This window comes from Gambusia affinis, linkage group LG16, assembly GCF_019740435.1.
Source record: "Gambusia affinis linkage group LG16, SWU_Gaff_1.0, whole genome shotgun sequence".
NCBI classification, from domain to species: domain Eukaryota; kingdom Metazoa; phylum Chordata; class Actinopteri; order Cyprinodontiformes; family Poeciliidae; genus Gambusia; species Gambusia affinis.
The window spans coordinates 18,808,719-18,823,306 of record NC_057883.1 but is presented as its reverse complement, the minus strand read 5'-3'; the positions used below and the strand labels follow the sequence as shown (position 1 = coordinate 18,823,306).

Here is a 14,588-nt window from a genome sequence, read left to right as displayed (position 1 = left end):
ACTACCTTTATAGAAAGCCTCCTCCACTCTCAGGTGTCATCAGTTTGGCCAGTAACATCATAGTTCTGCTGATGTTTGGAAAGTTCAGGGAGCTTCGCACAGCCACTAACTTCATCATCATCAACCTGGCCTTCACTGACATTGGAGTGGCTGGTATTGGTTATCCTATGTCTGCTGCCTCAGATATTCATGGAAGCTGGAAGTTCGGCTACACTGGATGCCAGGTGAGGAAACAAAAACAGAAATTCACCCACACATCACACACTGTTTCTTCTACTTTATTTTTCTGTAATCTTTGATGTGGTTTTGATCAGGGGTTTCTCTTTGGATTTTTGTTGGGTTTTTTTTTATTTCAGGTTTTTCTTTTGGAAAAAAAAGATTTTTTTTTTCTGTCTCGTCATGTAAAATTAGAATAGTTAACTGGGTTTATTCTAAGCTACCAAGACTCCGAACAGTGAGCAGACTTTTACCTCAGCTGGTCAGCTTAGGTCACGTGTTTGGACTTTCTTTCTGCAGATTATGTTTGTTTTTGTGGAGATTTGGTCAAACTTATGTTTTTTTTTCCTTCCAGGAACACTTTCCCATATGTAGAGCTAAAAACTAGTGTATTTTTAGTAAACAAGCTTGTGAACTGCTTAGTGGTGCTAAACAGATTCAGTAAAAAAGTTCTAATAAGCATCAACATAGAAAATCCAAGTTTGAACTTTTTATTTTGCTTCTGATTTTAGATATATGCAGCCCTCAACATCTTCTTTGGCATGGCCAGCATCGGCCTACTGACTGTGGTTGCTATTGACCGCTACCTCACCATCTGCAGACCAGACATCAGTACGAGCCCACTCTTTTCCTCTCTAACTTTGATGTTCCTTTACCTTTAGATGAACCATGTAGAAGGAAGAAACTCCCTTTGTCAGCATCCAAACCTAACAAAAAATATATTAAAATGACAGATTATATGTTTTGAAGTGCAAAAGAAATTTTACTGTTATACAACTAAAACCAATACAGCCAAGAATGTCCTTATCATTTCATGCTACAGTTAGGGACAGCTTTTACTGTGTATATTCCTTATAGGTGTGGTCCTCTATGCCTACAGTAGGCAAAATGTTCATAACAAAACTTTTGGACATTCTGGTTCCTGTTGAATGTATTTGATGTCATGGAAAAGTATTCATGTTGATGAAATCTTTTCAAAGTTGGTCTCTCTTAAAAATCAGAGAGATCAACAATAATTTATGTTTTTACATCATGTCAAAATGCCAGTCTGGAAGTTGTCGACAGAATTAACATTGTAGACTAAATCAGTCAAAATAATTAATCAAAACAAAAATCCCACTTTCAAAACGTTTTGAAATAGAAAGGAATATTTGAAATTAATAAACAATCCAGATTTTATATTCTTCCCTCTCGCTCTTATTGAAGTTCTTTGATTTTGTCTCTAAAGGTCAGAAAATGACTGCTAGGTCTTACAACATCCTTATTCTGGCTGCCTGGCTGAATGCTGTGTTCTGGTCCTCAATGCCTATAGTAGGCTGGGCAAGTTATGCCCCTGATCCCACTGGAGCAACGTGCACAATCAACTGGAGAAAAAACGATGCGTGAGTTTTCAGAAGTGCATATCTTGTTTTTTGTGTAACATAGTTTTACTTCACTTGCTCAACGGTCTTTAGAACACACCACTACTTTTCCTTCACAGCTCCTTCATCTCCTTCACGATGGCGGTGATTGCAGTAAACTTTGTGATTCCTCTGTCTGTCATGTTTTACTGCTACTACAATGTGTCTGTCACTGTGAAGAGGTACAAAACCAGTAACTGCCTGGAGAGCATCAACATTGACTGGTCTGACCAGATGGACGTTACCAAGGTAAATCAGCTTTGCTTTTCCTAACAGCCTGTTTTAAATACACAACATGGACTCTATCTTGTGTCCATTAACAGCAAATTTAAAGGTGATGAATCACTAGTGAGCAGACATTATTTTAAAATGTCAGACATTTTTCCACAAATGTGTGGTGGTCTTTTTACCTTTCTGTTCAGTTTATCCCAAATCAACTGAAGGAAACTGAAGTTCAGAGTCTGTGCTGCTTTGTTCTTGATAAGTCAGTGAATTTCAAGATGGACTGTGGAGAAGCTTGTGTGAGTCTAAACTCATGGTTATCAACAGAGAAAAGAAGGATAGTTTTCTCCTGGTAATGAAATAAAGTATAGTATTTTTTTTCCTTTTCATTTGTAATGGTAGGATGGAGCAGAAGAATGGATTTGTGATTTGTCCACATCAATAGTAGTTTTGGTCTGGTGTGTCATGTTGTATAAGAAGTTGGGCAGAAAGATTAAGCTCTAGATTTACTAATTTAGGTACATTCCAGCCCTGTGTAAAAGAGTAAAGGGAAAATACCCCAGACACAAGCAAATGAATTACTCACTGCATAGGCTGGATGGGCTCTCAGAGTCAAGGTGGTTTGAAAAACTCAAATGGATGCCCCTGGCAGACCTAGAACACATGGGGACTATGTCTCAAGGAGTTCCCAAAGTGGAGGTGTCTGGTAAAGCAAATGCCTGTGTTTTGCTGCTGGAACTTTTACCTCAATAAGTAGAAGACTGAGGAGGGATAAAATGATGCAGAGCACCATTTGAGTCACTGTCATAAACTTGTCAACTAAAAAAGCAACTCCTAAGAATTTAATTTGTGAGGTTTTGAATCCAACAAATTCATTATAGTTTAGTAACTACAGCAACTAAAAAAAGATCTTGACACTCCCTCTTCTTAGTAAACTATGCTACACATAGATTTTTTTAAATGTGAAGCATTTTAGACATGTTTTTTGTGTGAAAAATGTTTATTAAGACTGATTTTAATCACAATCATTTTCCTATAACAAGTCATAGTATGTTTAAATTGGTAAAATCATGTATTTATGGAAACCAAATCAGTGTTAAAGTTAAGACTTTTGTTATCTGTGTTTCTGCCTATAGATGTCTATTATAATGATCATCATGTTTCTGGTTGCCTGGTCTCCATACTCCTTGGTTTGCCTCTGGGCATCATTTGGTGACCCAAAGACCATTCCTGCGCCGATGGCCATTATTGCTCCTCTCTTCGCAAAGTCCTCAACATTTTACAACCCCTGCATCTACGTTATTGCCAACAAAAAGTGAGTCTTTTCTTGACTGCACAGGATTATATTTGAGGGTGTGTTCTGGCACTGTAAAATATTTTTTTTCCTGCAGGTTCAGGAGAGCCATCATTGGGATGATTCGATGTCAAACAAGGCAACGGATTACAATCAGTACACAGGTTCCAATGACAATCTCCCAGCAGCCTCTGACCCAGTAATTTAGGGCCTATATACCAAATCTAACTATATAGCTATTTAAAAGTACCTACATTAAAACCTTATAATAAACACTTATGTAATACATTTAACAGTATTTGACTATTGTAGCTGTTTCTTTTCGTGGATAACTGAATTCACTGTGGTATTTGCTATGTAAATTCCACTTGTTTTTATTTGCTGTTTTGTCCCATTGAAATCAATTAATAGATTTTATACTCATTTGCAGTGTATATAACTTTGTTTTTCTGTTACATGAGGATTTTTATAAATTTTATGTTACGATGACCAGCACAAATAGAATAAAGATAAATGTGGCTCAAGGATCTAAATTTGAAGTGACAACCAAAACTTCCTGTAGATTGGCACCTTGCATTTTGTCCATAAAAAGTGACTAGATGACTATAAATGACTAAAGTGGTGAGTCATCAATAGAATGCATAGAACAAATCTTCTACCCAGACATTGGTTTAACACTAAGCATGTAAAAAGTATTCAACTAAACATTTCCCTGTAGCAAAACTATTAGACATGTTTTCAGATTTAGTACTTTACTTCACCATTGCATCCAAAAGTTTGGATTTTTATAAAACATGCATGATTAAACATTATGAATGGCAAGGCCCCTTTCACTGAAAAGTTACTCTGTTAAGTTGACATAGTGTCAGGCTTTGGTTATGGCAAACCTTTTCACTCCATTTTTTGTCACCAAAAGAATCCAACATGGCAACAAGTAAATTAGTCCATGAATTGTAGTTGACTAGTAAAATGGATCACATCCTAATATAAATAATATAATATATAACACCATTAACAGATCTTTAAAAAGTAGACAATATGTTATCTTAAGACCTCTGCTGAGAGCAGAACAACGGCTCAGAGGATTGGAGATAATTTTTCAGTATGGACTATAAGTCTGAAACGTTTAGCTTGTTTCCATCCTCTCCATTGGGAAAACATTGTCTGGCCCATAATGTGCCTTCGAGGTGGATGGGACGTCAATGTTGGGGTCACCATTGTTGGCTGTGTTTATTTGGTTGCTCTTGCCAAGGCTCTTTATGATGCTCAGGTTGGTGCGGGCCGTTTCCATGAGACTGTTTTCCAGCAGCCAACCGTCAGATTCAGAGTCAGGGTCTCCCTGCCTCAGCACATTTTCCAGGGAGGTCTGGAGGTAACGAACACCCGTCAGCACTGACAGCTAAAACAAAACAGGAATTCAATTAGTGACAAAAATGAAAAAAGATAAAGTTTGGATATGGCATGTTTTAATTATTTTTAGAAGCCCAAAGGAGAAGCTAAGATTGTCTAAAGGTAAAGATTTTTCTAAAAGAACTGCGGGTACAGGGAAAGTATATTTATTCCATCTTGAACTTTTTTTTTTTTTTTTTTTACGTTTTGTCACATTACAGTCCCAAAGAGTTTATTTTTTTGTATCTGTATCAATCTGTATCAGCTTTCTACAGGAACAGTGGTAATCAGATTTGTAATCAGGCATTAATTCAAAAAGAACGAGTTAGAGGGTATAAAAGCCATGAGACTTGGGCATATGGGAACACTTTCAAAGCACATTCTAAAGTGTTCTTGTGACCCTGTTATATTTAGGGCCCAAATCCATTGCTGAGTATAAGTGGTAAATTTTGAAAAAATTACATTCAGATGCTTTTCATGCAAACTAAATGAACTAAAGAAATTTTGCAAAGAAGAATGGGCAACATTTCAGTATTTAGATGTGCAAACCAGGCAGACAAATTCAAAATGACTTCTATGGTTCAGTATTGGCAGCAAAATCTGGTTCTACAGACAATTGTGCACTATACTTTCATTTGTCTGTTTCATAAAATCCCAATAAAATGCTTAACGTTTGGTTTTGATATGTGACAAGTTCAAGAGGGACAAATATATTTCTAAGGTAAGGTAGCTATATAGTGTTTCCTTGCCTCAAAGAGCCAGGTAATGAGTACTGTAAGGCCAATGGACTGCATAATGTGGGTGTAGTACTCCAGCAGTGCCTGTCGGCAGCCTTTCATCCACAAGTTTTGGTCCTCGGTCTGATGCTCATAATTGAAATGGGCCGAGTTGTTGGTAATCTGCTGCTGGATGCAAGGCCGAGGCGAGTTGATATTGCAGCAGCTGAATGGGACTCCATCCATCAGGTATTTCCCCTCTACATTACTTCTCAGTCGACTTGAGAGCAGGAAAGGGATAAAGTTCAGTTTTTATTGGTCAATTTAGTGCATTTATCTCTGTTTGTTTATGCAGCCAAAAAAAAACTATACAAACTAAACTGAACTTGTGTGAACAAAATAGCCTCCTTGTTTAATTATGAATAAACTGTGATCAAGACATTTGGGGTGCTACAACAGGGTGAAGATCTCAAGCACACATGTTTAATAAACAGCTGGGTTTGGAAAAAGAATAGGTAGTGAGAGTATAGTATCAATGTGAGAAATGGCCTCAACTTTTGCCTTACTGAACAGATAATGGACTATGCCTAAGAGCCAGATTTTTGTCAGGAAACAAACCATGAGCTCTCAATTCTTCCAGACGAAAGGTTTAAATATTCATCTAGATTACAGGGGTCTCAAACTCCAGTCCTCGAAGGCCGCAGTCCTGCAACTTTTAGATGAGCCTCTGCTGCACCACACCTGAATAGAATAATTAAGGCTCTGGAGAACTGATCTACACAAGGTGGAGGTAATTAAGCCATTTCATTCCAGCGTTTTTTGTACCTGTGGCACATCTAAAAAGTGCAGGACTCCGGCCCTCGAGGCCTGGAGTTTGAGACCCCTGATCTAGAAAATATTTAGTCTGAATTTATATGTAGTTTGGAGAACACTAGAATTAAATGCAACTGTTAAAAATGAAGTTGTTTCTTCTATCAATCTTCAACTATTGAAAAAGGAATGGTATGGTTCAATTGTAAAATTAATCTGTCATTCATTCTGAAGTATTGTCATTTTGTCAAGTTTTTAAAATGTTGTAACAACATACTTTACTTACTCTATGACTTCCTTTTTGGACATGTCCAGGTAACGGTTGCTTATCCACTGAATTTGAAACCAGTCTTTGAAGCCGCTGTTCCCACAGCACTGGAACTGTATCTGCAGTGTGTCCACAGTGTGTTTCAGGAAGCAGCGTCCTGGCATGTCTGTGTCCTTATAGAACCTCATAGCCTGCATCAGGCCCAGGTTCAGAGCCTCTTCCAGTTCCCAGTGCATGGTATAACACATCAGAGCCCCCACAAGCACGCAGAGGGTGAAAAAGAAGGTGCACACAATGTAGGGCAGCATGATCAGCTTCCAGCGCAAGAACTTGGTGGAGTCCACGCAGTCATAGCAGATCTTCCCACCCAGGAAATTGATAATACAAGCAATGAGACCCACAGCTATCAACATGTTGGGAACATATTGGATGTCCCTCTCTGCCATCAGCTCTTCACGCTTTTTGAGCTCCACCTTGAGGAAGAGACCCAGGCTGAACAGGATGACCCCTGTAACCACTGAAATCCAGTTGAGGATCCACAGGATCTGGGCCAACTTATCCCTCCTGGTCTTAGTAAACTTTACCTTTAAAACTGCCATTGTTTGTGTATTTTGTAGTTATTCCTTAAAGGTGAGGGTGGGATTAATTGTGGGATGTAAGTAGATCTTGGAAAAGGAGCAGTTTATCCTCCAGACGGGGCAGCGGACTGAGGGAAGGGGGTTTGGTTGTAGGTTCTCTGTCGGTCCTTTCATAAGCAGCTTACTCCTGTCGTCGTAATTGATATAGTGTAGACGCTGCATTATGGTCATACGGAAGAAGGCTATAGTAAAAAGATATATATATTATCAAATGAGTATACTGTTTCAGAAAGGAAAATAGTGATCAGTAAGTAGAATGAGATTTGACAAGGTTTTTATAAGCATGAATTATCAACATAACAACCATAACTATGAAACAAACAGAAGATCAGTATCTCTTAACTCTATTAAATGTGGAAAAAGCAAATCATTCCCATTATGCTTACTTAAAAATTATGCAAAAACTCTTATTTAGAAAATATTTTAAAAATATTTAAAAAGATCTACAGCTATGCTCACCTTTATGTTCTCTGCTTTTGTCAGTAACACCTGATGTCATCCTCATGTTTGCCTATTTTCTCCATGATGCCCTCATTCTTTGTTGCGGGAACCGAGTGGTCATACTGACACAGGTATCACAAGGCAGCTACAGGAGCATCTGAATGAGACCGGCAGCCAACACCTGACCCTCCACATAATCTCCTTTTAATCATTAATCGGCCCTGGGCCCCTCTAGGGATTTGCACCCACCTTCTGCCACCTATGCAAATCTGACGGTCTCAGTTCTGTGAAAGTAATAACAAGTGGCTGTTGTGTAAGCATGTAGATTAAAATTCAAGAACAGATTTAACACTTGTCTTTCTGTTTCCAAGACATACATTATGCTAAATAATAAGCATTTTGTATTTACTCATTCCTAATATTCTAATGAAGGTGAAAGGTGTGGTCGAGAGTTTCAGTTAGACATAGTTAAGCGCTAACGCACTGAATGTTGAATATTTCCAAATTGACAGTAAAATACACCAAATGCCATCTAACTGTAATTAAATATTTGGATACTTAATTAATTCATATTAATTTAAAGAAATTATATATGAATATACTGTGTCTATGTTGCCCTGTGGCGCACCTGTGACTCTCCATGTTTGACAGCAGTATTCTGTGGGGATGAATTTCTTCAACTATGATATGAAGCTGATCATAGTTGAACAATAGATGGATGAAGTTTAGCACAAGGGAATTCTAGGAGAAAACTAATTAGAGGCTACAAGCCATTTAAGACTGAGATTGATGTTCTTAACCCTAAACAAACAACCAGAGCTACAATTCAATGGCTTAGATGAAACCATGTTTATATTCAGCTATTCACTTAGGGTGCTCAATAAAAATGTTTTCATTTTTAGCAATTTTAAAATATTTTAACATATTTCTTACACTTTGGTATATTAAATAAAGAACCACTAAACTGCATGGAAGTTTTTGGATAAAATATGACAAATGTGAAAAAGTCAAAAGGATATCAATGCATTTTTATGTTTCTGTGGGTAAGTATTTTTTACATTCTGCTTGTACATTAATGACCTTCTAGAAGGAAGTTAACAGAGTACTTTGAATGGCTGTGCGACTATTTGGTTCTTTGAGATTTTGAGAAATAGTACACAGAGGAAAACACCAAGTCAAACAGGAATACTTCCTTCCCTTTACAATTATTGGATTCTTCTTTTGCAGTAGTCCTCACTAGTAGTCCGGAGATGGTGCGACTCAGCCAATGAATTGTTAGCAGAGAGAGATTAGTGGATTAACGTCTAAGAAAGTAGCTTGGGTGTAGGAAAGCATTGCTGCAGCCACTGCGGTTGTTTGAAAGTCCACCTGACACAACGTAGAGCACTCACTGCTCTGCTCAGACCGAGGAAATTCCACCAACATTCAGTAGACAAATAACTTCCTCTATTGCTGAGTAAGTACTGAATATATAAGATTTTTAGATGTCAGAACAATTCTCACAATCTCCATGCTTTAATCTGCTCTTGAACAATCCATTGATCTAATTATGTTTAAGATAGTCAAAGAACATTACATGTTATAGGTTTGTAACACCTGAAGGACATGTGTATTATAAATCTTCTTCTATTTTCTCGGTCTTTGAGGATTGTATATGACCATTGTTTAACCTTAAATATTGTAATAAATACACTCAGATAGTGGTCAAGAGGTGGCAGAACTCTAAAAGACAGTTGTTTTAAACTCTGACAGGCCTGTATAGTAAGGTCACAGATTATTATGGCCATCAAAATGTGTGACCAGTTTCAGTTTGGGTATTTGAAGGTTAATTTTGCCTGTAAATCACCATATGAAATTCCTCATCCTGCTGTAGAACCCAAGATCTGACATTTAAGATCATGTTGGAGAGTCAATGGTCTGAAGCTTTGGATGCTAACAAAATCAGAACCATCATTTACTGGCTGAAGAACCTGAATATTAAAGGTACATAAAGAATAGAAGAAACCTCTGATCTCTATATACTTTGTAAAATATTTTATGGTAGAAGGTGTGTTGTTTCATTAAACTTTACAAAGGTGATGCATGTTTGGAGGAACATCTACAAACCTTTGGCTCCTGGCTACAGAGGACATCAGAATTCACAATAAAGGGATTGTTAATCTTGTGTAAGTATTTTGTATTTGGCCATTTATATGTGATTTTTCAATGGTAGATATATTGAAAGATATGGCTTTCAATATATCAAGATGCTTATTAACAAATGTGAGACAGTCTTCTGTGTTCTGCTGTCCGCTATTTTCTCCCAATCTCTTTCTTTACTGTTAAATTATGAACACTAACCTTAACTAAGGGAAATAAACCAGACAGTGTTTCAGGTTTTGATGAGTTCTAATGTGCTCTCCTGGATGTGTTGATTATTTTGCTTGGCCCAACATTTTTTGGAAGCTTCTCAACTGTTCCATGTTTATAACCCTTTCAAGACAAATGAATGTTGATTGTTTTTCTTATTTGGGCAAGAGCTGTTTCTTATTTTGTGGATTGGAAAGGTAAAAGATTTTCTGCTCTTTTCTCCAAATTAATGAGTAAAAAGCACTTTAAATTTAATATTTAGTGTGAAACCCATTTTATTTAATTCAAGCTATGTAACTGGACACTGCCACTTTATCAAATGTCAATTCTGGAAAAAAAAATCCCATATATCCAAAACATTCATAGTTTCTTTTTTCACCCAATAGGTTTCAGTCGTTGTCAGGGTTTGTGGATGTTCCTGGATCGGAGCTCCTTCGTTGAAGTACACATCTTGCTCCAGAAGCTACAGAACCTGCTCATCTTGGTTCAGTGGTTGAGTAACCAACCAGGTCCATTCAGCAACAAGACGGATCGGCTTGACATATTCTAATCATTCCAGCACTAATGTAATCTTTATTGACTAATTTCCAACTAGGTTTGAAGGTTCCATGTATGATCTGCAGGGACACACAGCACTCATCGAATGGCAGACATGCCTGTTGGAACCAAGAGCTCTGCACTTTGAAACGACACATCTGGCTGGGTCGGCTGGTTCAGTGGTGGGGCATTATGGGGCTTCTGCCCAGGGTACCTGGTACTGATGTCTTTATAAAAGGATGAATCGACATGACAGAAAGCAATCACATTTCTAAAGACTTTTGTGTTCCCTGTTGTGCTGTCAGAAGCCCAAGAACTGAAACGTATCTCTCAGATGTGGAAGGAAATGGAACTCAGCCATCAGGAAATGTGTCTTAAAACTGCTGGGTAACACCACTGCTGTTTTTATGTAGAGATGACAAATATCCTAGTTCTACTCATATACTTAAATTTATCCTTAAATTTGGGTTTCCTTTCTTTTTTTTCCCCTATTTGAATTTAGGTGGAATAAGAGAGAGATGGAAAGATGTGGCTTTTTGATCAAGGGCATGGTGATGCAGCTGTCCAAAAGACATGGGTGTATATGGACTTCTGAAGACTGTACAGATCAATGCTACCCTCCACCTTCTCTTCACTCACTTCTGAAGCTTGTCTTGATTCCTTGTATTGACAACATGTTGGTCCAGGGTATTGTATCCAGTCAGCAATGCGTCTAAGAACTCATTACATTGCATTTAAATGTACATTCTATTGCAAAACGTTAACATTTTCACATTTCGTCATGCTACAACCTCAAATCTCAAAGCATTTTTATTAGATTAGATTTAATGGAGTGGTATCCAATCCTGGAGTTTAGACCTAAAATATTACAGTTTATAGGTCAAGGGTTTGAAATTCCAGTCCTGGACAGTCATATCTTGGTTTGCAGATGTGCCACTATTTCAGATTTCAGATCAGGATGGTCTTTAGGATGCTGTTGGTTCATTGATGTTCCCTAACAAACCTCTGATGACTTCACAGAAACAGCAGGATATGTGGGAAAAACAATTTGTTATTATGATAAACTACTTTGTATTGGTCTATCACTTAAAATCCCAAATGAAATACATTGAAGTTTGTGGTTGTAGCTTGGCATAATGTTGCAAATAATTAGTGCAGTCACCATGGATTATGGCTCTTAATAAACTCATCCCAGCTATTATACTTCATCCTGGATGTGGCTAACTTCCTACAATGCAAAGACAACCTTCCGCAGTCATTTTGCCATGCTTTCACAATCCCTCACAGATTTTCCCATCAAATCAAAGCCTTCTGGATGTTTGATCATGGGCACACAAAGGTACTCATTCAAGAACAATGAATTTGTTAAAATAGAAACAAATAAAGATGCATTTCCCTTTGGGTTCTATCATTTATATTTTAAAATAACTTGATTTGCTAAATAAAGTCCAATAAACTTTGTTCCTAGGCCTCCATGGAGCTCTTGTTGAGTCCCAAAGCTGCTGTCCCTGAGTTCTCCTGGCAACATCGATGCATTATCATCTCTCTGCTGAAAAGCAAGCAGCACCACATGGCACTGAAGTATCTCCAGTGGACAAAACCTCTCATAGACACCATAGAGGATGCAAAACTTTGTGCAGAAGTATTTCTTCTAAGCAGGTGCTCTCTTAGCTTCTTTACCAATTTAATAATGTCTTGAATTATTTCTTGGCTTTTTGGTTATTCTGTTTCTCTACCTACACAGTTGTCTGTCTGATGCTTGGGCTTTGTTGAAAAGAAGCCACACAGAAAATGAGGATATGGTCATGTACTTCCTCCAGGCCTGTAAAGGTGTGAATCTACATGCTGAAGCTGTAAAATACATTTGCCATGGATGCAACGTGGGTTAATCTACATTAACTCATAAATACTACTTTACTTCACACTCCCAAGGGCCTAAAACAACTTTTAAAACTCTTGATCAGGGTGAAGAAGACTACAACAGAGTTGAAGTATGCATCTTGCAACAGCAGAATAAAGGTAAAAAAGACATTAAAAAATGCATCAGCTGTTGCAAAAAGTGCTTTGCATGTAAGTCTTCTTTTCTTCAGATTGTTTTAGTGAAATGATACCCAGCCCACTGTCTGCCACACTGTATCAGAATCAGGCGGAGAGAACATCTTCAGAGGAACTGGTCAAACTAGTCATGAAGGCTGTGACAGAAGTGAGAAAACCAAATCCCAGCATAAGGTATCAGGGCTTCTAAATTATCGTAAACCACACATCAGTGAGACAGGAGCATGTCAATAACTAATGTAATAATAAACTCTGGGAAGCTAGGAGAAAAAAACAGCAAAACGGTGACAGAAACAGATGGACCTGACTCCAAAACCAAGAATTATTTGTGATAGGGTTGAGTACTACATTAGGTGAGGAAACATTTTGTCATGATGGGTGTGGTGGAAGCGGTGGTGAGGTAAACGCAGCAGACCCAGATACGATTAAATGAGGAGTTTTAATGAAATAAACCAGATCACAGCGAACAGGACGACGGAGGGACGAGACTTAGACGTGACGTGACGAAGTATGACGAGGATCCGACAAGACACAGAGACACAGGTGACACTAAATACACAGAGGGTAATCAGGGAACGAGACACACCTGGGAACTAATCAAGGGGAGACAGGACAACACGGAGACTCAGACACACAGGAAACTTCAAAATAAACACAGGAAAACACAGAACATGACAGTACCCCCCCCTTAAAGGGCGGCTCCTAGACGCCCCAAAAACAAAAAAGTCCAAAATACAACAAGGGTGGGCGGAGGGGGCGCTGGACGGAGGGCCAGAGTCCAAAACAACAAAAAAAAAAACACACCCAACCGAGTGGGTGGAGGCCAAGAGTCCAAAACACACAAAAACAAACCCAACCCAGTGGGCGGAGGCTCAGGGGCGGAACAAGTCTGGGGGCCGACCTCGGCGCAGGAGGCGGGAACCACGGAGGAGGTCAGGGGGCCGACCTCGGCGCAGGAGGCGGGAGCCACGGAGGCTGTCCGGCGGCCGTCCGCGGCGCAGGAGGCGGGAGCCACGGAGGCTGTCCGGCGGCCGTCCGCGGCGCAGGAGGCGGGAGCCACGGAGGCTGTCCGGCGGCCGTCCGCGGCGCAGGAGGCGGGAACCACGGAGGCTGTCCGGCGGCCGTCCGCGGCGCAGGAGGCGGGAACCACGGAGGCTGTCCGGCGGCCGTCCGCGGCGACGAGGAGCACAAGGGGGCTCGGGACTGGCACTGGGAAGGGGCTCGGGACTGGCACTGGGAAGGGGCTCGGGACTGGCACTGGGAAGGGGCTCGGGACTGGCACTGGGAAGGGGCTCGGGACTGGCACTGGGAAGGGGCTCGGGACTGGCACTGGGAAGGGGCCTGGACTGGCACTGGGAAGGGGCTCGGACTGGCACTGGGAAGGGGCTCGGACTGGCACTGGAAGGGGCCTGACTGGCACTGGGAAGGGGCTCGACTGGCACTGGGAAGGAGCTCGGGACTGGCACTGGGAAGGAGCTCGACTGGCACTGGAAGGAGCTCGGGACTGGCACTGGGAAGGAGCTCGGGACTGGCACTGGGAAGGAGCTCGACTGGCACTGGGAAGGAGCTCGGGACTGGCACTGGGAAGGAGCTCGACTGGCACTGGGAAGGAGCTCGACTGGCACTGGGAAGGAGCTCGACTGGCACTGGGAAGGAGCTCGGGACTGGCACTGGGAAGGAGCTCGGGACTGGCACTGGGAAGGAGCTCGGGACTGGCACTGGGAAGGAGCTCGGGACTGGCACTGGGAAGGAGCTCGGGACTGGCACTGGGAAGGAGCTCGGGACTGGCACTGGGAAGGAGCTCGGGACTGGCACTGGGAAACTCGGGACTTACTGAGGGCGGCAACGGAGGAAGTCCAGCGAGGCGCCTCGGAGCGGGCAACGGAGGAAGTCCAGCGAGGCGCCTCGGAGCGGGCAACGGAGGAGTGCCGGCGAAGCGCCTCGGGGCCGGCTGCGGGGGAAGTCCGGCGAAGCGCCTCGGGGCCGGCAGCGGAGGGGTGCCGGCGAAGCGCCTCGGGGCCGGCAGCGGAGGGGTGCCGCGCGCTGGGCCGGCAGCGGAGGGTGCCGGCGGCGCCGGGCCGGCAGCGGAGGGTGCCGCAGCGCTGGGCCGGCAGCGGAGGGGTGCCGCGAAGCGCCGGGCCGGGTAGCGGAGGGTGCCGGCGACGCGCCTCGGGGCCGGCAGCGGAGGGGTGCCGGCGAAGCGCCTCGGGGCCGGCAGCGGGGAACGTGTTCCTGGAAGGCGACGAGGGGCCG

At 41.5% G+C, this 14,588-nt stretch overlaps 2 protein-coding genes across 2 annotated transcripts; one reads left to right on the top strand and one right to left on the bottom strand.

The window, feature by feature from the left end:
- The first annotated feature begins 56 nt into the window (after positions 1 to 56).
- Positions 57 to 3,499, top strand: rrh (retinal pigment epithelium-derived rhodopsin homolog). Its single transcript, XM_044143163.1, has 6 exons — positions 57 to 224; positions 729 to 828; positions 1,445 to 1,598; positions 1,697 to 1,865; positions 2,975 to 3,153; positions 3,230 to 3,499. Exons 1-6 carry the CDS (start codon positions 72 to 74, stop codon positions 3,333 to 3,335), a joined length of 861 nt encoding a protein of 286 aa, XP_043999098.1. The 5' UTR covers positions 57 to 71; the 3' UTR covers positions 3,336 to 3,499.
- Positions 3,500 to 4,147: 648 nt separating this feature from the next.
- LOC122846284 (photoreceptor outer segment membrane glycoprotein 2-like) lies at positions 4,148 to 7,467 on the bottom strand. The gene is made up of 4 exons (XM_044143131.1): positions 7,413 to 7,467; positions 6,334 to 7,135; positions 5,271 to 5,517; positions 4,148 to 4,531 (listed from the first exon to the last, which is right to left on the bottom strand). The coding sequence occupies exons 2-4, from the start codon at positions 6,912 to 6,914 to the stop codon at positions 4,259 to 4,261; spliced, it is 1,101 nt and encodes a 366-aa protein (XP_043999066.1). The 5' UTR covers positions 6,915 to 7,135; positions 7,413 to 7,467; the 3' UTR covers positions 4,148 to 4,258.
- Positions 7,468 to 14,588: the final 7,121 nt, after the last annotated feature.

What these genes read in the sequence shown, in the direction of transcription:
- rrh (XM_044143163.1), top strand. Translation starts at nt 72, where the DNA reads ATGTTTGGAAAGTTCAGGGAGCTTCGCACAGCCACTAACTTCATCATC. An exon ending in AACTGGAGAAAAAACGATGC is followed by an intron (nt 1,599 to 1,696) that starts GTGAGTTTTCAG and finishes TTTCCTTCACAG; the next exon opens with CTCCTTCATCTCCTTCACGA. An exon ending in TACGTTATTGCCAACAAAAA is followed by an intron (nt 3,154 to 3,229) that starts GTGAGTCTTTTC and finishes TTTTTCCTGCAG; the next exon opens with GTTCAGGAGAGCCATCATTG.
- LOC122846284 (XM_044143131.1), bottom strand. Translation starts at nt 6,914, where the DNA reads ATGGCAGTTTTAAAGGTAAAGTTTACTAAGACCAGGAGGGATAAGTTG. An exon ending in TCCAAAAAGGAAGTCATAGA is followed by an intron (nt 5,518 to 6,333) that starts GTAAGTAAAGTA and finishes CCTGCTCTCAAG; the next exon opens with TCGACTGAGAAGTAATGTAG. An exon ending in TCATTACCTGGCTCTTTGAG is followed by an intron (nt 4,532 to 5,270) that starts GCAAGGAAACAC and finishes GTTTTGTTTTAG; the next exon opens with CTGTCAGTGCTGACGGGTGT.